Consider the following 21,995-nt stretch of genomic DNA (forward strand, 5'->3'; position numbering starts at 1 on the left):
TTAAATATGGAAGAGAGCTATTTCTTGATGAACCAATGGGAGACTTCTGTGAAACTCTAACACCATTTGGAAGAAAATTGAGGGAAATCTAAAGAACCCAACAAACAGCTGATAATGAGATTCTATTCTAAACTGGAGGTACAGGAGGTTTAATGTTCGCATCAATTTCAACGTTTTAAAGTAGCTGCATTCTCATGTTGTGAGAAAAATCACTAACAATAAATCACAACATTAAATTTGTGTTTAATTTGGAAATGGTTAAGGTTTTCATAGAATTATTGATTTTTAATTTTTTAAATAAAATTGAATCTCACATGGGAGCCTAATTTAGAAAAGAGCTGGCTGCAGAGCTGCTTTGGATGAAGCAGAGTTTAGGGATGTGGAAAATATTGCTCCCTCCATTCGTTCCCATCTCTATTGGCTTTTTTTCTGCCCTCTCTCTCCCTTTCTCTTTCCCTTCCACTCTCTCACCCTCTCCCTTCTCTCTCTTTCTCTTCTTATTCTCAAGTTTCTTGAACACTTCCCAGAAGCCTCTCTAAAAATTTGAACAACAATGATATAATGGGTTAGAACTAGAGCCTCAAAAATGTAAACTGTCATTAGGAAGAGAGGAAGTATATTTGTTCTGTAGTGGAAGTGAATTCCAACTCAAAATAGAAAATAACTTTATAATTAACATAACTTTTTGAAAATGGAATAGATAGTCTCAGCAAATAAGAAGTTACCTATTCCATTGTTCTTTATAAGTCAGATTTAGGGATTCAAAGTTAATGGAAGTAAATTCTAACTCAATATAGAGAAGAATTTTATAATCTACAAAACATTCTGAAAATGACATAGGTGACTTCACTAGATTAATTTCCTGATGACTGAACATGTTCAGAGACTAGAAATTCACTACTAGTGTTCAAGGGAATTTAAATATCAGTGGAGTGGTTGTCCTTAGAATTTATCATTAAACAGGATCATTCTCTACTTCATCTGCCAATCAAGCCTACAATAACTTCCTGCCATGAGCATCAGGTAAATTGGAAATTATTTTATAATTTTTCATATATCTTATATTTTTTTAGATTCCAATGACATTATAAACTCCATATTGCTTTTTTCTTCTTTTATTCCATGAAGACCTTTATTTCTTTGAAATCAATACCTTTAAAAATAATAATTATTGTTTTCTAGATTATTCCAAGAAAAATAAACTGTAGGTAGAGGGAAAATATAAGTGTATTTACTCATGTACATTGTACTGCATGTGCATACTTTTTATTTGTATGCAAGATCTTCCAAAGGAAGGATGAAATAACATTTGTGAGCAACATAAGATAAGCTAGGAAACACTGAAGCATTAAATGATAACATCAACTTAATTTATAAACCAATTCAGGAACCACTTTAATTATGAAAGTAATAGATACAGAGTTACCAGGTTACAAAAATACATTATGTCTTTCCTACTTTCGGAAGATAAGGATGTTTTTTCTTCTGTGATTACACTGCATTTTTTTTAGTAAAAATTGAAAACTCTAATTCCTTATGTACATCATCTTGGACTACTAAAGTACATTTATTTCTTTGTGAAGTACTTTATAAAAATAAATATCTTTTACATAAAAATATATTATTTCTTTTATGTAAGAGATAAGAGGAAACATCATAAGACAAAAGATTTGTGAAAGAAACATATAATGGAACAAACGTTTTACTTATTGACATATAACTTTTGTTGATTTAAATTACAACAATCTAACATTCTGTGATTGACATTGTTTCTTTGAAGTGGTCTTCTTAACTCTGCCTTTAACCTTATTTCACAAAAAGTAAAAATTATTACAGTTAATATTTTGCTTTACATTAATACTAAGTATTTCCTGTTTCTGGCACATATTTGTACAAAATTGAGATTGAAGAGAGGGTTGTGCTAAGCAACTAAGAAAATAGTGAATGAAACTTCTTTACAGCAGTCTACATCTATGAGATTAGGACCATTGTTTTAAATATTAATACTCTAATATACTTCTGCCAGAGGGCAATTAAATTGTGTTATATTAGAGGTATCATGGAATAGCACAATGGAGATCAATTTTATACTTGAGATGACTTTTTCAATAAAGGTAATTAAATAATTACACCCAAAGAGACTGCTGCACTTAGACAGACAATATATCTTCTAAATATGATGCAGATATATGACACTGGGCTTAGGAAGAGAGAGAGAGAGAAAGAGAGAGAGAGAATAAAGAGCTATCTGGCTCTTTACAGAAAGAGAGAACCTTTTCTGATTTTGATTATAATGCCATGGTCATCAAAACTAGGTCAACTTTCTCTCAATAAGGATTCCTTGTGGCTATGATAGTGGCAGCGCCTGGCTGTCCATAGGGCTGGAACTTAATTAAAAAAGGACAGTGAGAAAAATTTCGAGGTGGATAAAGTGAGGGAGGGATAGGGAAGAGGTTAGGAGGAGAATGTTTGTTGTTATTGTTATTGTTTTAATTTATTCTATTATTATAGATCTGAGTTCATCATTGGCTACAGGTCAGTGAGCATCATAGCAGAGCACATGCTTCTCCGTTTTCTCAGTCTCATAAAAACCTATTTTTATGACCAAATTCTCCCAGTGTTGCCTTGTTTCCTGGTAACTCTTACTTTTAACACTGGAGGTAATTTTTCTAAGGTTTATAGTAAGTTATTTCTCTGGTTTTAAAACTGTGTTCCATGGAGTCCTTGAGTTACACTGAGATATCTCAGGAAACACCTAGTGAGGAAAGGGGAAGGCCAAGGACTTGAGACTTTGCTTCTTTTGAAATAAAATTTGTAGAAAAATAGTTTTAACTTGAAAAAAATTTTAAAAGTTTGCTAAGTTAGCTCAATTCTTTTCAATGGTGTTAACACTTTCTAAAAACATTGCAAAGTATTTTGCAATTTATTTCTATTCTACAAGGTATTTTCTTTAATCCTTTAAATAAATCACTTTATTTATTTATTTATTGTAAGTTTCAATGGCATAAAAAACTCCCTAAAAAAAATAAGGACATCATTTATCCTTCACATTTCACTTGTGTGATCCTGCCTGGATAAAATTAGAAAAATGTTCAGTGAAGGTTAATATGTCAGAGAAAATTGCTTTTGTGTAATGGAAAAAAGGCCATTCTTACATTACAAAATTACTTTATGTGGGGTCATTAGAGATAATACTTTCTTGAAAATAAATTATGCATCACTATGTTATAACGTTCTAAAGACTAGTGAAATGGAACAGAGAAATGTTGAGGATCACACCTTGAATTGTGAGACAACCCTAGCAGAGGGGAAAAGCTTTAATTGCAGAGAAAATTAGAAGCAGAGAAGGGATATAATTTGGAGTCATCCAGTGGGATGCAGAGCCAAAGCATCTAAACACTAGCCTTTACCCTTGTGTATTACCATCATGACCCTGGAGGGCTAAAACAAAATAATTGTTTCAGAGAAACTTAGAACATGGTGTGGGAGAAAATCCTTTCTCTCTGCAACCTAACAGTTTTCAAATTGCATCTCTAGTATCATGAAGTCACACTCTGTACTACCCTCCAATTTCATTTAGTTTCCTCAGTCCCACCTAAAATGCACAAGAAAAAAAATAATTCTTATATCTAGCTTCCCCACTGCACCTCTTCTTTCTACTTCCTGCCCACCACCAGATATGTTCCTTTAGATGTTGAAGAGTATGTTGATAAGTAAATATCACAGACTTTAGAAGCAAATAAATATATTACAACTGTAGCTCTGCCAGTTTACAGCTATCACACATGAGGCAATGGAAGAGGATTTATAGTTTAGGGGTTACACAATTAAGGACTCCAACCAGACTGATTTCATTCCAATACAGTTTTGCCACTTATTGGATTTCATTGGCAAACTGATTCACATCTGTGAGCCTCTTGTTTTCTTCTCAAAGTGGGTGGTAATGATAACTGTTCTTACTTCATAGGGTTCTTGTGAAGAATAAATTACATACAGCTCTTAGAGCAAATCTTGATACCTAGCAGTTGATCCACAAATGTTTTCTATTACTGTATAAATACATAATCTTATTTTGTCAGTTTCCTCAAATTATAAAATATAAAAACATAACTTATCTTGTTTATGATTAAATAAGATATATAAAAATTCTCTGTCAGTCATTTTAGTAGGTATTTGAATAATAATTTTTACTTCCTTAATCCTCTAAAGGGTCTATTACTAATCTCTCAAAGAATACCCTTTTCTTCATAGCTTTAAGACTTTGCAAATCCCCTTGTTTGTCAATTTCCTTCTTGTTTACGGGTGTTGAAGATGAGTGACTAAAGGGACAAACACTGTTATAAAGACGATATAAGTGACTTGCAATTTATATGTTTTCTTGTTAAAATACAGCGTTTGTAGATTTTAAATTTAATTCTACACTAGTTGTGTTTGATTTGACTGTAAATAATAGAAAACTACTCCAACACAGGGAAAAATGAATTTGTTGGGAGAAAATCCACTCGCAGACATGACAACATGAATCACCAGAGAAGGCAGAAACCAAATGCCTCTCCGGATCTCTGTAGTAGAAAGAGATGGAATAGGAGAACTATGTTTGAGTTCAAATATAGCTCAATTTTTGTGTCTTTTATTTCAAGTTTCAAATTCCAGAGAACTATATTTTATTTGGACTAGCTTGAGTTGTATGTTTCTAGCTCCAAATTAATCAGTAGAGGAAGGGGAAGCTAGCTATTGGAAAGGACCATTGTTAACAGGCAGAACAACAGTGTTTACCTCATATTCCCCTTCTGTTTTATTTTATCAGCTGTATTTAGATATAATTTATGTGTAAAAATTCCACCCAGGTGAGTATACAATTTAATGATTTTCAGTCAGTTTTTAAAGTTGTGCAACCATCAGCATTATCCGGGACATTGAAACGTTTAGAACATTTCCATCATCCTTAAAATTGTCTGCCAGTCACTCAGTCTGCAGTCCATTTCTGCCTCTAACTCCAGCCAGCCCCACACAACCACTGATTTCTCTCTGCCTCTATAAACTTGCCTGCTAATTTTATGTAAATACAATTGTATAATATGGAGACTTTTTCCCTGGTTTCTTTCACATAGCATGATGTTTTTGATGTATGTCCAAGATGTAACATGAATCAGTATTTTCTTTCTTGTATTGCTGAATAGTATTCTATCGTATAGATATACCACATTGTGCTTATCTACTTTCCAGCTGATGTGAATTACTTCCAGCTATTACAAACAATGTGGTTATGAACATTCATATACAATCTTTATGTGGACATGCATACTCTTTTTTCCTTAGGTAATATGTGTAAGAGTGAAATTGCTGGCTCATATGATGAGTTTTTGCTTGACTATTAAAAAATTGAGGAAAATCTTTTCCCAACGTGGTTATATCAACTTACATTCCCACCAGCATTATGTGCAAGTTTTCATTTCTCCACATTCTGGCCAACACTTGGCATTATCTATCCTTCTGATTATAGCCCTCCTAGTGGGTGGTTAGTGTTATCTCATTATGCTTTTAATTTGGGTTTCCCAAAAGAGTAATGATGCTGAGCACCCTTTGTGTGTTTATTAACCATTTATATTTTTAAATACATGCTTATTAAATCATTTTATCATTTTAATCGAAACATTTGACTTCTTAATATTGAGTTTAAAGTATATTTATATCGTTTGCATCCATTTTATGTATTTTGTAAGACATATACTGTATTTGATTTATAGTACTGCTTAACCAATTACTACAAATTTAGTGGCTTTAAACAACACATTCATTTATTATCTCACAATTTCTATGAAGCAGAAATCTGGGCATGGCTTAATGGGGTCCTCTACACTCTGTCTCACTAGGCTGTCATCAACATTTGGACAGGGCAGCATTTTCCTCTGTAGGCTGAATCAGGGAAAGATCTATTTCCAAGCTTATTCAGGTTGCTGGAATAATTCTTCTTCTTCTTCCTTTTTTTTTTTTTTTTTTTTTTTTTTTTTTTTGATATATGACTGAGAGTTCCAGCTTTTCGCTGGCCATTGTCTGGAGGCTTTCCTAAGGTCCTAAATGGTATCCACTGTTCCTATAGGCTACCCGTGATTCCTAAAGGCTGCCAATAGTTGCTTGACACGTGGGCTTCCTCATCATGGCTACTTAGTTTATCAAGCTAGCAAGGAGAATCTCTTGCTGTATTCTGCTGAGACAAAGTCTTATATAACATAGCTAATAATTAGAGGGATAATTCATCATGTCGCCATATTCTATGAGTTACAAGCAAGTCAAAGCCCTACCTACGTTGAATGGGAAGGGACTGACGAAAGACATGCGCACCCAGAGGAAGATACTGGGTGCCATGCAGGGTCAGTTCACCACAAATCACTTACAAATACAATACATTCTCCCAGTTTGTATTTTGTGTTTTAATTTACTTGAAGGTGTCTCTTGAAGTACAATGGTGTCTTTTCTTTTAAGGTTTATAGGTTTATGTTTTGGTGGTATATCTAAGAATTTTTTTCTTTCAAACTTTTTTCTTTTCTTTTTTTTTTGAAGACAGAGTCTTACTCTGTAGCCCAGGCTGTTGTACAGTGGTGCCATCTCAGTTCACTGCAAACTTTCACTTCCTTGTTTCAAATGATTCATGTCCCTTAGCCACCTGAGTAACTGGGATTACAGACATGTGCCACCATGCCTGGCCAATTTTTTTTTTTTTTTTTTTAGAAGATATGGGGTTTTGCCATGTTGGCCAGGCTGGTCTTGAACTCCTGGCCTCAAGTTATCCACTCCCTCAGCTTCCCAAAGTGCTGTGATTACAGGCATGAGCCACCACGCCTGACCTATCTAAGGAATTTCTTAGTAATTATTTCAGAATAATACTGACCTAATTCTCATAAAAATATAGAAATGTTGCTCCAATATATGTTCTTTTTCTTCCTCTTTTTTTCTTTGTCATTCACACTACATCTATATAATTTCATAAAAGAGTATTATGTTTATTGTTTTGTAGATTCTTATAAGTTAAAGAAACCAAAAATACATGTATAGACTCATATATATATAATATATAAATGTGTGTATATGTATGTGTGTATGTGTGTGTGTGTGTGTGTGTGTGTGTATATATATATATATAAAATTATTTTTTTTTTTGAGACAGTCTCGCTCTGTCACCCAGGCTGGAGTGCAGTGGCACAATCTTGGCGCACTGCAACCTCTGCCTCCCAGATTCAACCAATTCTCCTGCTTCAGCCTCCTGAGTAGCTGGGAATACAGGTGCCCACCACCCCACCTGGCTAATTTTTGTGTTTTTAGTAGAGATGGGGCTTCAATGTTGACCAGGCTTGTCTCAAACTCCTGACCTCAGGTGACCCACCTGCCTTGGCCTCCCAAATTGTACTTTTGCTACATTTACTGTATCTGATGTTCCTCATTTCAACATATACATTAAAGTCATTTCCTATTGTCACTTTCTTTTAGCCTGAAAGATATCCTTTACTATTTATTTTAACACCCAATTGCTGGTAAAAAAACTATCACAGTTTTTCATCTGAATAAAATATTATTTTACCCTCATATTTTAATGATGAATTTTCTCAATATATAATTCCTAGCTGACAGGTACTTTTATTCTACTACTTAAAATGTCTTTCCATTGCTTTTGACCCTCCATTTTTGCTAATAAGAAGTCAATCACTAATTATGTCTTTGCTTTCTTGTATGTGATGAGTTACTTTTTTTCTTACTGTTTTTGAGTTGCTTTTTGTCTTTGAATTTCACTAGCTCGACTATGATGTATCTCTGTGTGTATATCTTGCTCAGTTTGTTTTCTTCTGCTTATTTGTATGCCTGGCTTCCTAGAGGTTGCCCCTGTGTCTGCATATTTTGTGTTAAGCGAAAAGTGGGCCTGAGTATGCACTCAAACAACTCAAGCCAATAAGGATTCCACTCTCTAAAGATGGATCTATGTGAGTGCAGTAAAGAACATTCAGATTCCAGGCCATTTTCAACTCAACTCTTCCCCTTAATTTTAGATTCTGTCAGTCAGTTTCAATCTCTCTATCTCTCTCTCCTACCTTTTGTGTGTGTGTGTGTGTGTGTGTGTGTGTGTGTGTGTGTGTGTGTCTGTGTGTGTATGTGTTTGTTATTGGCTTCATCAACCAGGAATGTGTAGTGGCATAGGCTAACTACACAATGTTGTTTGCATGTCAGCAACTCCTGTCAACCTGAGATATGTGAAGAACTTGACAAGCCTTCCTTGTATCCCTAACTTCTTGGTCTTTCCTACAAAATCCTCTGTTAGTCTGTCGGTCTGCTGCCTGCACCAAACAGAATCTAGTTCAGACTAGCAGAACTGCTGATCCTCCTTATTTACTTGTTCATGAGAACACCTCTGGAACTGACTAGATTCTAAATCAAGTGAGTTTCCCTGGTACCAGCAGTAAGACTCTCGGTTTCATAGCCTGTCTCATCCAGATTGAACTGTCCAGCAGCAGAGCTATAGGTGAGGCACAGGACTGGTTTTCATCAAGAAAACTACAAAATTGCCCTATATCTGCCCATGCTTCAGCAATTTTCATGAATAACACTTCTCTCTTCATTTGCATGCATCTCTTTGGTTAATTTCCAGAATGCTAAAATAATTGTTTTGACACTTTCGTTCACCTTTATAGTTGCTTTCTTAGGAGAAGATTGTTCAACTTTTCATCCCGTTGGATGGAAATGCTACATACTGTTAACAAATTAAAGTCTAATTAAACCGATTAAAATCTAATTAAACTTAGTTAAAATCTAATGAACTAATTAAAGTCCATGACTCTACTCAGATTGTTTCTGTAATACAAAGAATGTGAGCAACCAGGAATTGGGAGACCAAGAAAAAATTACGGGTAGCCAAGATGAAATGCCAACAACAAAGAATTCCTACAATGGCAGTCATTTTTCTTATAAAGGAAATGTGACCCATTAAAAACCATGTGCATAATTTTATTGGTATTACTTTTTTTTCAATTATGTTTTCTAGCTACTTCTTGTTGGTATAGAAATATGTAATTGGTCGCTGTATATTAACTTTTTACATAGCAAACTGTCTTTAATTCTTTAATTTTTAAAATAATTTCAATAGTTTTCTTCAGTTTATTTGCGTTTTCTATGTAGGCAATTATATTATTTTCAATAGTATATAATTTGTAATACTTGGAGTCAGTTTTACATTTTTTTTAACATTCTTACCATTGCTTACTCCTTTTTTGTCTTAACATGCTAAGTATAATGCCTTTTTGCATAATGTTAAATACACATGGCATAAGCAAGTATGCTTTTTCCTGACTTTAAAAGGATGTCTCTAAAATATATTATTATTAAATATGATACTAATTATAAATTTATGATACTTTTATTTTCAGGGAAAATAAGTTATATTCTACTCATGGTTTTTAAGAGATGTTATCATGAATGGATGCTATATTTTATTTTTTTAACTATAATAGCTAAAATACTTATATGCATTTTCTCTTTTGATTTAATGTATTAAATTATATTTTCTAATGTTAAGCTATCATTGCATTATTTTTTTTAAATAGAAATGTTCTATGGAGTATTTGTATACAGTTTCTAGATGTCTATTTTATTTGTGATTATCTTATTTAGGAATTACATCTATAAACATTTATATATAGTATGTTGGAGATTTTCTGTTCTTTTAATATCTTGTACTATATGAAGTTAATACTAGCCTGAAAAAGTTAATTGATTTTTCTAATATCTGTAAGGGTGTACATGTATATGCTTTTTGATTAGTTTTTGGGTCAAAAACCAATTTAAATTAGGTAAATAGTTTAGAGCATTCTGAAGTTCCTGGCAGAGGAACAATCGTCTCTGCAAAGAGATCTGTGACCTCACAGAATATGAAAAGATTTGAGACTCTCTCTCTCTCTCTCTATATATATATATAAAAGTTATTACTCTGTAAATCATATACATTAGATGACTAATTGTCACTTTGTAATCTTATTTTTAAATTAACTGTATCTGAAATATTTTTGATGAGTGAGATATAGAGGTATATATTTTAAAATACTGATAAAATGTACTTAATGGTCGGGTCTTCTCAACTTTTCAATTGACTTATTGCTTATTTGATGCTCTATTTATTCTAGAAATTGTGAATTTCTCTAGTATTTTACAACGATTTGCCTAAACTATTTTAGTATATTGTTAATAATTTAATCTGTGATTATTCTTTGCTCTTTTTCTAATATAGCTCATTAATTACTCCCTTTCTCTCTGTCTTATCAACTATGTCAATTTTTTCTATCTTATTGATACATCCAATGGGACAGATTTTGGCAGTTTAGAGCCTCTTTATTGTTTTTCATTTCATATTTTGGTGATTAGAATGTAAGATACCATCTTGTTAAATGCTTTTTCAACTCTTTTCCAGGGATTTTGATGTCGTATTCTTATTATCTTGTTTTTTACAGTATTTTAAAATTATTATTATTGTGTTTATTTAGACAAAGAATCATATAACAATGTTCACTTTCTAATTTAAAGATGCATTGTTTTATATGCACATAAATACTTGTATAAATTTTGCTGATTTATAAAATGTCCAATATGCATATTAATTTGGATGCATTTGTTCTGATAATTGATGAGATCTGATGTTTCGTAATTTTCCACTATGGTTATGTAATCATCTATGTTTCTTTCAATTGTATCGATTTTTGTCTCTAATCTTTTGATACTCGGTGAGGTCATAGATAGGTCTCTTTCCACAGAGAATTTCTCTCTGCCAGGCACTTCAGAATGCTGTAACATATTAACCTAATTTAAATTGGTCATTGACTTAATAACTACTCAAAAATTGTAAACCCAAACCAGTATCTTTATGAGGCCAGGCATATCATTATAATTGGCTACCAAAATTTTTCTTTTGCTATTTTTAAAATTCTGCCTTGGATGTGAGCTGATACAGATATGTATTACTGCCTGATGTTGCTTGTGGGGAGACATTTTAAGATTGCACTTTCCTAAAGTTGCACCTTTCCAATTTTCTTCTTTTAGGTAAAACTCTTATTTCTAAGTAACCACCTTAGACACAACCAAAGCCTTGCTTCCTTTCACTTGTGCCAAAATTAAAACCCAAGATTTCAGCTACTAAACTTAGTAAATGCCCTCAAGATACCCAAGATACCCACGGTCTTAGGTCTCACTTTAGCTGTGGTTTTCAGCTTCTTTTCCATTTTATATTTCTGGGGATTTTCCTCAATATCTTGCAACATCAGCTATGCATTTAGAAACAGCATTTCTATGTATTCAGTGTGTGTGTGTGTGTGTGTGTGTGTGTGTGTGTGTGTGTTTTTCTCCCAGGATGTATAGTCAGCACTACAGTTGGAAATGAAAGTCACGATAATAGATTTTCAACAAGAAATAGAAAGTTTTTCAAACTATAAACATAGCTGTTTTTTTAAAGCATAAATCCTCCTTCTGAGTTGCAGACATTATCAGAAAGAAAATACAAGATATAGTTAAGGCATTTCATAGTGTATCACTGTTTATTTAAGTAGGATACTTACTTCATAAAAGTGGACACTTCCTTCTTTGATAAATAAGTTTTAATTGTTTTTATTCAGATATACTTTCCCATCATTGAGAAAGGAGTCTGCTGTGAGTGTGGGGGCTAGATTGATAAATCCTGTGGGTGTTGAATTATCAAACATCTAGCAAATGGATTAGCAAGTGGTATCCACATTCAGGAAGGCAATAAAACACTATTTGATGTAATGCATAATACTTCTGAGAAGATAACCAAATGGATGGTTTAATGAAAGCTAAACATAACTTTTATGTGCCTGCTTATTTTCTGTGAATAGTTTTACATCCACAAGCAATTGAAAGGTGGAGCTCTCAGAGTGAAACTTTACTCCTTTTTGCACAATCTCTCAATGTGTCTTGTAGAATAAATCCTCTACGTTGGTATTCTGCATTATCCCAACTGTCACTGTTGTAGTAAAGACTCTTAAAATCTTTCATGGAAACAGTTGCAATCACTTTCTAAATAGCCTCTGTCATAAATGTTGATGACTCATAAATGTCACCAACACCAGGCTATCTGGAAGGTATTTTCTTAATATTTGATACCTCCGTAAGATATTAATAGTTCTTAAAATTATATGTGCTAACACATTTGATTGATGTTGAATTAATTCAGTATTAATAGATTCTTTTATCTCAAAAATTGTCAGAATATTCACTAGGCTAATGAGTGTGGTAAGTTGAATATAGATATCTCACACATATTTAACTACTGAACCTGATTTTTGAGAAGTTTCTACAGGATCTTCTACTTCTCGGTCTTGAAGCATTCCTTCATGCCAAACATCTTCTGAAACACTTTATTTTATTTTCAACCTAATCTCCAGAATTAAAAATCCTTAATAATTTTCCATTTTCTAAAAATATGGGATAAAGTCTTTCACACCTTGCCCCCAATACTTAAGCAGCATAATTTCTATTGCCCACTTTTTGCCACTACCAAAGCTTGTTCCTTTTTTGTTCCCCCCCCAAAAGTATTCTCCCATTACTATTTGCTTTTGAATATACAGTTCCTTATGATTGGATATTCTTTAGCTATTCTATTCCTGCCAAACTTTTAAGTGCTCTCTTTCAAGTACCCCTCAAATATTACCTGCCTTTTAAAATTTACCTTATATTACCAGACACAGTTTTTGACACAGTTATTCTCCCACTCTCTGGGAATCTCAGCATATACAGATTATGTGTCTTTAAAGCACATATCAGGTTTTAAGTAAATATTGTATACCTATTATTTTCTCTTACAATGTGAACTCTTTTACAGCAACTTCCTATTCATCTTTGCATAAAATGATGCTAACATGGGATTCTTTCTCTGTTTCAGCTGAGATCCTAAGATAAGAGATGTTGGATATTTTTATATTTTAAAGACTATTCTAAGCAACCAGTATTTAATTCACATAGGAAGTGGATAAAAATGAGTTTTCTGACCATCACCCATCTTCTGGTTATGTAAGTAAATTTGATGTTTCAACAAAGATTTAGAAGTTTGGATTTTTTTATTTTTTGCATAGAATATTGCCTTAAAGAGCAATCCATATTTCAATAGGGAAAGCAAGAAGGTTACTTTTTTTTTACTTTAAGCCTGGCATTGGAGACTACAAGGAGGCCATTTGAAGAATTTGATATAAGTCTTCTTCCATTATAAGAAAAACTATAAACTGTTACATGCATAGGAAATACAAAGGTGACAATTTGACTGATATTTCATGTTGTAACATATAAAGGATTTTGCTAAAATGAATAAAATTTCTGCATATTATGGTTCAAATGTGTGTTTCCCAAAAATCAGATGTGGCCATGTGAGGAAAAAAAAGGAACTTTCCCATAACTGTCTTATTGACTTGGAAGACTTCCTAGACTCTGGGTCCCCACAGAGACCACTGGGTATAATTGGACTGCCCAGATAAGAGAGCCATGGGGAAAAACAAGTGGCCAGGAGTACAGTAGAGTTATTTACTTACTGTAGAGTGCAGTAGGTAAGTGATGACGAGCAATTTGAGCATATCTCCAATGAGCCCACGAAATGCTCTGAAAGAGAAAAGGTATTCTTCAATATCTGTCACAACAAAAGGAAATCAAAGTTCAAAATATTACTAATCTAATAAGATTTGTCCTGGATAACCAACTCTGTCTTTACTGGGCAGATGTTACTAAGTTCAAGCATTGTGGAAGACAGTGTGGCAATTCCTCAAGGATCTAGAGCCAGAAATACCATTTGACCCATCAATCCCATTACTGGGTATATACTCAAAGGATTGTAAATCATTCTACTATAAAGAAACATGCACACATATGTTTATTGCAGTGCTATTCACAATAGCAAAGACTTGGAATCAACCCAAATGTCCATCAATGATAGACTGGATTAAAAACATGTGGCACATATACACCATGGAATACTATGCAGCCATAAAAAAGTTGAGTTCATGTCCTTTGCAGGACATGGAAGAAGCTGGAAAACATCATTCTCAGCAAACTAACACAGGAACAGAAAACCAAACTCTGCATATTATCACTCATAAGTGGGAGTTGAACACTGAGAACACATAGACACAGGGAGTGGAACATCACACACTGGGGTTTGTTGGAAGGTAGGGGGTTAGGGGAGTGATAGCATTAGGAGAAATATGTAACGTAGATGATGGCTTGATGGGTGCAGCAAACCACTATGGCACGTGTATACCTATGTAACAAGCCTGTATGTTCTGCACATGTATCTTAGAACTTAAAGTATAATTTGTAAAAAAGCTAGCTAAAAATAAATGAGGAAGAAATCAGTCATGACCCTCATTTCCCACTGCTGACAAAAGATGAACAGAGGAAAACATTGCATTCAAACAAAATTTGTAGATTTGACTCTTTCGGAAATGGGATTATATTTACAATCAAAAGTGACAAGAGGAATTTTTATCATCTGAGCATGACTGCATAAAATATAAAACTTGCCCTAGAATTTATCTAAGACTCAGGAAAAAAACTGATAAAGAAAAGAGAAAATAATAATCTTGGTTTCAATTCACATCCTTGAGACTTGATTCATAAAAGTTATTTCTGTAATGTCTGCATCCAGTATACAGTATGATATATAATAAGCACTCCATAAATTAATTGTCGATTGACAGTTATTTTCTTGCTATGGAATGTAGACCAAGTCTCTGGTCAAACAATAGTAGCCATTTTTAAATTAAGAAAATATTATTCATGTACACTAAAAAAGACAGTGGTTTTTATAAGAACCCTAATGGAAAGAATCTCTGTAAATCTTAAATGGAAGTAATTTCTGCACCTAATCTTGAAAACTATAGCTATCTAACCATGTACAGAGCGTATTTTATGAGCTAAAATCAGTGGTAGGTGTCATGAATATAAATCAGTAAGTTAGGCACAGTCTTAATTAAAGAAGTTTATGAACTGTTGGGGAAATGAGATATATAAAAAAACAAGTTTTAAAAATACCGTAGGTTCAGTGTTTTAGAATGCATTGTGCTTAGTGTGGGTACAAAAGTGGAAGTAATCAATACTGTTAATATATCAAATCATGCTTTGTAGATTTTATTACATTTGAAATATGCATAAAATACAAGTAAGACTATGAGAAATGTAAATTTAAATGTTGAAAAAATATTTGAGGCAAATAATCTAAAAGGAAACTCACTACCTTGCCTGTAAATCAGGAACCTGTTGAGTATATAGTGAGAGAAAGGATGAACTTGGAACAAGCCTGTTTACCAAAAGAAAATTGCCCATACAACTTTGACACTGAATGGAGAGAAGTCATCCGTGAGAATGTGTAACTATAATCTAGTCATTTCATGCATTGTTGGACTGAATTCATACTCTGTGGGTCATAAAGCATTATTTTGCTTAAGGACATACAACATTATTTTAAACATGAGTAAAGGGCCTGTTTACTCATGTTACAAAAGAGATGTGGAGAATACCAATAAACCTTTTAGAAATAAAAATAAAATGAAATTAATAATATTACCAAAAATAAAACCTTTGATGGATAGACTTAAAGGTTGATTTTAAAAGCTAAGTGAATGGTTAGTTAACTGGAAGACATAGCTTTAAAAAATCTGTGAAGCACAATATAAACACACAATCATAAAAATATAAAAATAAATTTATCAAAATTGTGGATAAAGGGAAGTCTCACATGGGTTCAAATAGAATTGCAGAAAGAGGAAATAAAGGATGGCAGTATGGGTAGTATTTGCAGAGACGATAAGTGAGAATTTTCTAGTACTAAGGAAAGCTCCTCTTAATCAAGAATCCCAGTGAATCCCAAGTAGAGTAAAAATAAAAATCCACAACTTAATGAATTGGGAAGACCTTGAAGTACACAGAGAGAAGAGAAATAGTACAGTCAAATAAATAATATTAAGATTAATTTTCAGTACAAAAGTGGAAGTTATATGTGAGTGTATTATCTTCAATAAAATAAAATACAATAAATAATACATAAAATAATCAACACACTATTTTCTGAAATTAGAGTAAAAAACATTTTTATACCAATAAAAACAAATTTTTCTACCAACAGATCCTTATTAAAGAAAGCACTAAAAGACATACTTCAGAGTAATGGAAAGTGTTTTCTAGTCCAAAGTCTGAAATTCAGGAATATATAGTGAACAAAGTTGCAAATGTGTTGAAAAATCTATAAAAATCCTACTTCTGTTAACAGTACACCAGTAATGTCCGCATGTGGGCCAACTAGAAAAAATATAGTAATCTAAGATGGCAGTAAAAAACTATCAAGCTCCAATTCAAATTCAGAAAAGGAGGAAAATATGGACAGGTAAAAATAGTTGCCTATTAAGGCAAGTTAATATAATATGGATCAAATAAGTTGCCCCTTTCCATTTAGGGACATTTGGCTCCCTCTCTCATCCTTGTTGCCCTCACTTCAAATAAAAATGTGGTTAAGATATGGAAGAACTAAGCAATCATTTTCAGTTCTAAAAATCAAGTTAGACAGCAAGACATAACAAGGCATTTGCCCTTTTAAACCCCCCTACATAGAAATGATGCATTCTAGGAGGCAGTAATGTAATATTTGCAGAGAGAATGACCCAACTTCATTTTATCTCAGTTCCAGAGTTAGATTAAGTTGATATTTGATTGTGAGTAACTCTCAGCCACTAAGCTAAATCTTAAAAATTCAAAAAAGTAATAACGCTTTGAGAAACGTAAGAAAGATTCAGAAAATTTAAAATTCCATTCACCAGTAAGATATAAACATCTTAAACTTGTGTGCACCTTTGTAGCATCAAAATATATGAAGTGGAAATTTAATAAACTAAAAAGGGAAATAGACAAATCAATAAGCCATCAAGCAAGATTTTATACATCTTTTTATGTAAAATATGATTAATATAAAAATATTAAATAAGTACAATTTATATATAGTCAATACAATTAATCATGTGATTATATATAAAACAATTTACCCAATAGATACTTTTAATGAACATATGGAATATTTGCACAGTTGACCATATGCTGGAGCATTTGACAATGCTCTTTTAAGTTCAAATTATTGACATCATAGCTAATATTTTCTTTAGACACATCTAACAAAACTAGGAATCAGTAGTAAGGCAATAATTATGAAATCCTTATATAATTGGAAAGCCAATACTAGAAGCTGGTGATGATGAGAAACAACAACACTCATATACTCTTGCTGTGAAAACAGATTCTCTTTGAAAAAGTTTGCTATCATCCATGGAAGTTGAGGAAATATATAACTTACGAGTAGTTTGGTATAGGCAGTATCTACCAAATACACACATCCTATAAATATTTATAATTTTAATATATAGTATTTAAATGTAGGATACATTTATATACACAGATAATATACATAAACCAAATTAATATAAAATATAAACAATTATAAAATATATAAAATATAAATAGAAAACAAAATATGAATACATTGTAAATTCAAATGAATTATATATAAATACAAAATATATTAAAATAAGAAATGTATAAATTATAAAAATTTATATATATAAATTAATATAGCCCATTATTTCCTCTCTTATTTAGCCAACTGAAATGTTTATATATGTACATGAAAAGACAAGAAATATTCATGGCTGTATTGCTCATAATTGCTTAAAATTGGAAATGATCTAAATATGCAAGAACAACAAAATGGATGAATAAATTATGGTGAACTTAATACAATATATAAAAGAATGAAAATAAAAAATAATACAGTAGAATGAATCTGACAAGAAACAAATCACCAAAGAGCAGTAACAAATTATAAAAATGTAAATCCAGGTGAAATTAAAGTATATGTCTATCAAAAGTCCCGGATGTTGTGGGTCATGCTTGTAATCTCAGCACTATAGAAGGCTAAGATGGGTGGATCACTTGAGGCCAGTAGTTTGAGACCAGATTGGTCAAAATGGTGAAACCCCATCTGTATTAAAAATTCAAAAAAATAGCTGGGCATGGCAGTGCATACCTGTAGTCCCAGCTACTAGGGAGGCTGAGGCAGGAGAATCACTTGAATCTGGTAGGCGGAGGTTGCAGTGGGCCCAGATTGTGCCACTGCACTCCGGCCTAGGCAACAGAATGAGACTCTGTCTCAAAATAATAATAGTAAGTTTAGAAAAATAATTTGGTTATAAACTAATTGGTACAAATGTCAATGTGATTTCATAAATGGGAGTTTATAATTTGTAGGGGGCAAGAAGGGAACTACTAGGGTGCTCTATGTCTCTTTTTTGTTGTTTTATCACAGTTTTATACAATGATTGTTCTGTTATAATTGAGCTGAACTGATAAGTTTTGTATACTTTTCTAAGCATATACTTTATTTTATAGTAAAAGAGTTAAAGCTAAAGATACCAAATGTAAAACATCTCATTGAACTTTGAATAACATTGTAGCTACGTAAAATTATAAAAATAATATTAGTGTCACAGGATCCCTGGGGTGTTGCTTTGTCAGCCAGACTTTGTGGCCAGCATTGTCTCTGCTTGGGTTTTGCTTGTGCCTGCTGGGCTCATTTTGCCTACTCGGCCTGGCAGGCTGCATTCAGCTCACGCTACTGCCCTGAATACCATGCCTGACAAGGGCAAACCAGGTGTGGAGCGGTGAGGGGTGTGTGAGCAAATGTTCAGAGAATCTGGTCACTGCGCACAGCCAGGTGCTCTGGCTGTAATGGAAAGGACAGTTCCAGGCTCTGTCACAGGTGGCAGCTCCATGTGAGGCTGGGGCTAGACCAGACATACCGCAAGTGACTTCCACCAAGGGCAGTAGCATCTGGATAAGGGGAATATGGTGACACCCAAGAGCTTGGACACCAGGAACTGCAAAGCTTCAAAGAAGGGTATTACAGTGTGTCATAGGCCTGGCTCTGGAGTCCCTAGGTCTGCAGTCCCAGAAGGGCTGCAGATCTTCTCTCCTTCTTGTCATCCACAATGTGGTGAGCAGAGGGTGTGTTTCCACCCTGTTTATGTTATAGCTCTTTCAGTCCCACCATTCAGCATGTCCTAAGTTCTTGTCCCACATCCAGTAAGAATGAGGTACACGGACCAACAGAGGGTTAGCAAGATGGAATGGAGCTTCATTGAGAGGCAGAATAGCTCTGAGAAGACCTGAAGTGGGTATCTCCTTTCGGTAGGCAGCTCATACAGGCATGTGTCCAGCTCTTAGTGAAGAGGAGACCTGTGGTGGGTAGCTCCTTTCCACCATCAGGTCGTCCAGAAGAGTCAAGGAGACCCAAAATGGGTAACTCCCTCTCACAGCTGGGCATGAGTTTGTGTGAGTTTGGCTAAGCCTGGGGGTTTTTATGGGCTCGGATGGGAGGAAATGAATGCTGATTGGTCTGTGGGCAGCCATGCGCAGGCCAAATAAAGCACAGTAAGTTCTCTTTCTGGGCTACAGACTCCAACCGAAACTGGCAGCTCCACCCCAGGCTTAAGGCTGTCTCTGCCTTAAAGCTGTCTCTGCCACCTTCAAGGCAGGAACCTGTCTTTCTGCCCAGGAACCTGTCTGCCTCCTGCTATCAACATGGCATCCATGGCGCCCAGGCTGTTCATGCCAAAGGGCACCTGTAGGCCAGTGCAAAGCCGCCCTGGGTCCCTGTGGCCTCCCTTGTGTGCTAGTCAGTGCCCAAAGTCCAGAGGGGGATGAGGCGCCAGCGGACTGGTGTGTCATCACGACCCTGAGTTCCTGCATACCCAGCCAGGTTGCAACAGTTCCCGGGCTTGACCACAACTTTGCTTTGTGGCACAGGCACAAATCAGAGCAGGCACCAGGAGCAAGGGAGAGGCCAGGGAGCAGGCACTTCCAAACCTGCGGGGGCAGGGTGGCTACTGGACCTCCGAGAGAACAGGGATGACCGGGTTTGAAGCCATAGCTAGGCGGCTGCAGCCTGTACACAGCAACGCAGGACTCCCACCCTGCCAGTTCAGTAGCGGGCAGGGCTCCTGTCTGTTCTCAGCCCCCAGTGGCGCCATCTTGACCACGCCTACCCCAATACAGCCGACATCTTCACGGCAGCCTCTCCAGACAGGCCGCTGCTGCCATCATTGGGAAGTAAAATCTTTAATAGGTACAATGTTAGCTATTCGTTGAGAGTGTCAACACATGTTTGTATCATTGGTAAAGTTATTAACTCCAGACTTTTGACACCAAGTCGGGATGGTGACATAATTGTGATCATCACAAAAAGAAAAAAAAAATAGTATAATTTCCAAAATAGAATCGAATGAGATAATATATTCAATCAATCTAAAACAAAGCATAGAAAATAAAAATAGAAAAGAAGTGAGTAAAATGAAACACAAAATAAGGTGAAAGAAAAAAGTTATGGATAAGAATAATTTAAATTTGGTAATTATTTCAATGAAAAGAGCTTTAAAATGGATTATAAAAATATTGGCATGTCATTTACAAAGATATGTGTTAAACTAAATATACACAAAAGTTAAGAATAAGATAAAGACAAGGCAAAAATTAATCAAAAATTGATATGACTATATTAATAATTAAGATATTAAAGCAATTTTTAAAAAACGTGATTCCTAGATATACAGAGGGTCTTTTGACCTCTTGAAAGATTTTCTAATTTTGAATCATACTTGTATTGCTGCAATTTTTTTCCCCTTCTTTTCACAGGTGTTGAACTTGGGATTTTAAAATATTTTTTTTCAGATAAACGTGAAGCCTAACTCATAAAAATCCTGCTTGTACTTTAACATGATTCAATCATGATATAACAACCCTTACACAGATAAGTTTACAGGACACAGAAGTAGATAGGAAGTCAATCATGGATAAAATTGTTCTAGTTATCTATTCTTCAGTAACAAATGAACCACATTTCAATAGGAGGGCAAATAGGATTAAACTCATGATTGGAAGTGACAAGTTTTTGGAAGATCATGTAGGAACTGAAATACTATTGTTTTACTTGCAAATGAACTTTGAACTATCCTCTATATAATGGAGATTATTTAAGGATTTTAGTTGCAAAGACACATGTTCAGATTTGTGTTTTCATTAGAAAATTCGGAAAGCCTTCTTAGGTGCTAAGACTGGGAAAAGAAAAACCTATGAGGAATATACAGCAATAATCAAGTGACAGGTAACAGATTAAACTAATTTAGTATCCCTTAAGTTTTACATAGGGTGATGGAATTGCAAGATATAAAGAAAACAGAACCACTGAAACTCAGTCATGATTTATGGGAAGAATGAATAAAGAAGGAAATAACAGTTTTTAGGTTTCTGATATGGCTGAGTGAACAGATGGTAGTGACATGTGCTCTGATACAGGAGAAAAAATAGATATTTTTATACATATTAAATTTGAGGATTTCCCAGGAAAACCCAGAAAGAGATGCAATCAGCCATCTATGAGAACCGGAAGCTTGAAGAAATGCAGGGAGAACAATTTTACTGTCATGAAAATGTAGATAGATTTTTTTTTAAAGAACACATTTGATAATCCAGTGAATATATACAGTAAGATTATCAGAGATGAGCATTTTTGTGAACATAATTGGGCAAATATAAGGCAGCTTGCCAAAAACGCTGAGAAGGAACTTTACAAACATGAAAGGAAAATCATAACAGAGAAAAAAATGAAGGTCAAAGGGAAAGATAACTGTGGAGGGAAGAATTACTGATTTGAAATATTGTGATGTAGTAAGTGAACAACTGAAAAGATCATTAGTCCCTATTTTACTTTGTTTTTTTCTGCCATTTGGAAAATATTGTTGACAATTGTCACAGAAGATTCAAATGAGTTGGAGGCAAAATGTGCGTTTTGCTGGATTGAGATGAACATTTAAGTCAGAAGTTAGAGACTCTAAATGTACATGATAATTTTTCAAAAAGACTTAAATGTA

At 34.0% G+C, this 21,995-nt stretch overlaps 1 protein-coding gene across 2 annotated transcripts in view; it reads right to left on the reverse strand.

The window, feature by feature from the left end:
- The window catches only part of LOC112425526 (T-box transcription factor TBX15-like), a 581,798-nt gene that overhangs the window by 59,428 nt on the left and 500,375 nt on the right, over positions 1–21,995 (reverse strand). For both annotated transcript variants that reach the window (XM_071094759.1, XM_071094760.1), the window contains one exon: positions 13,569–13,635. In XM_071094759.1, the coding sequence (XP_070950860.1) occupies positions 13,569–13,635 (67 nt within the window). The remainder of the gene's footprint in view (positions 1–13,568; positions 13,636–21,995) is intronic.

Source organism: Macaca nemestrina, chromosome 4 (assembly GCF_043159975.1).
Source record: "Macaca nemestrina isolate mMacNem1 chromosome 4, mMacNem.hap1, whole genome shotgun sequence".
In the NCBI taxonomy this organism is placed as follows: Eukaryota; Metazoa; Chordata; class Mammalia; order Primates; family Cercopithecidae; genus Macaca; species Macaca nemestrina.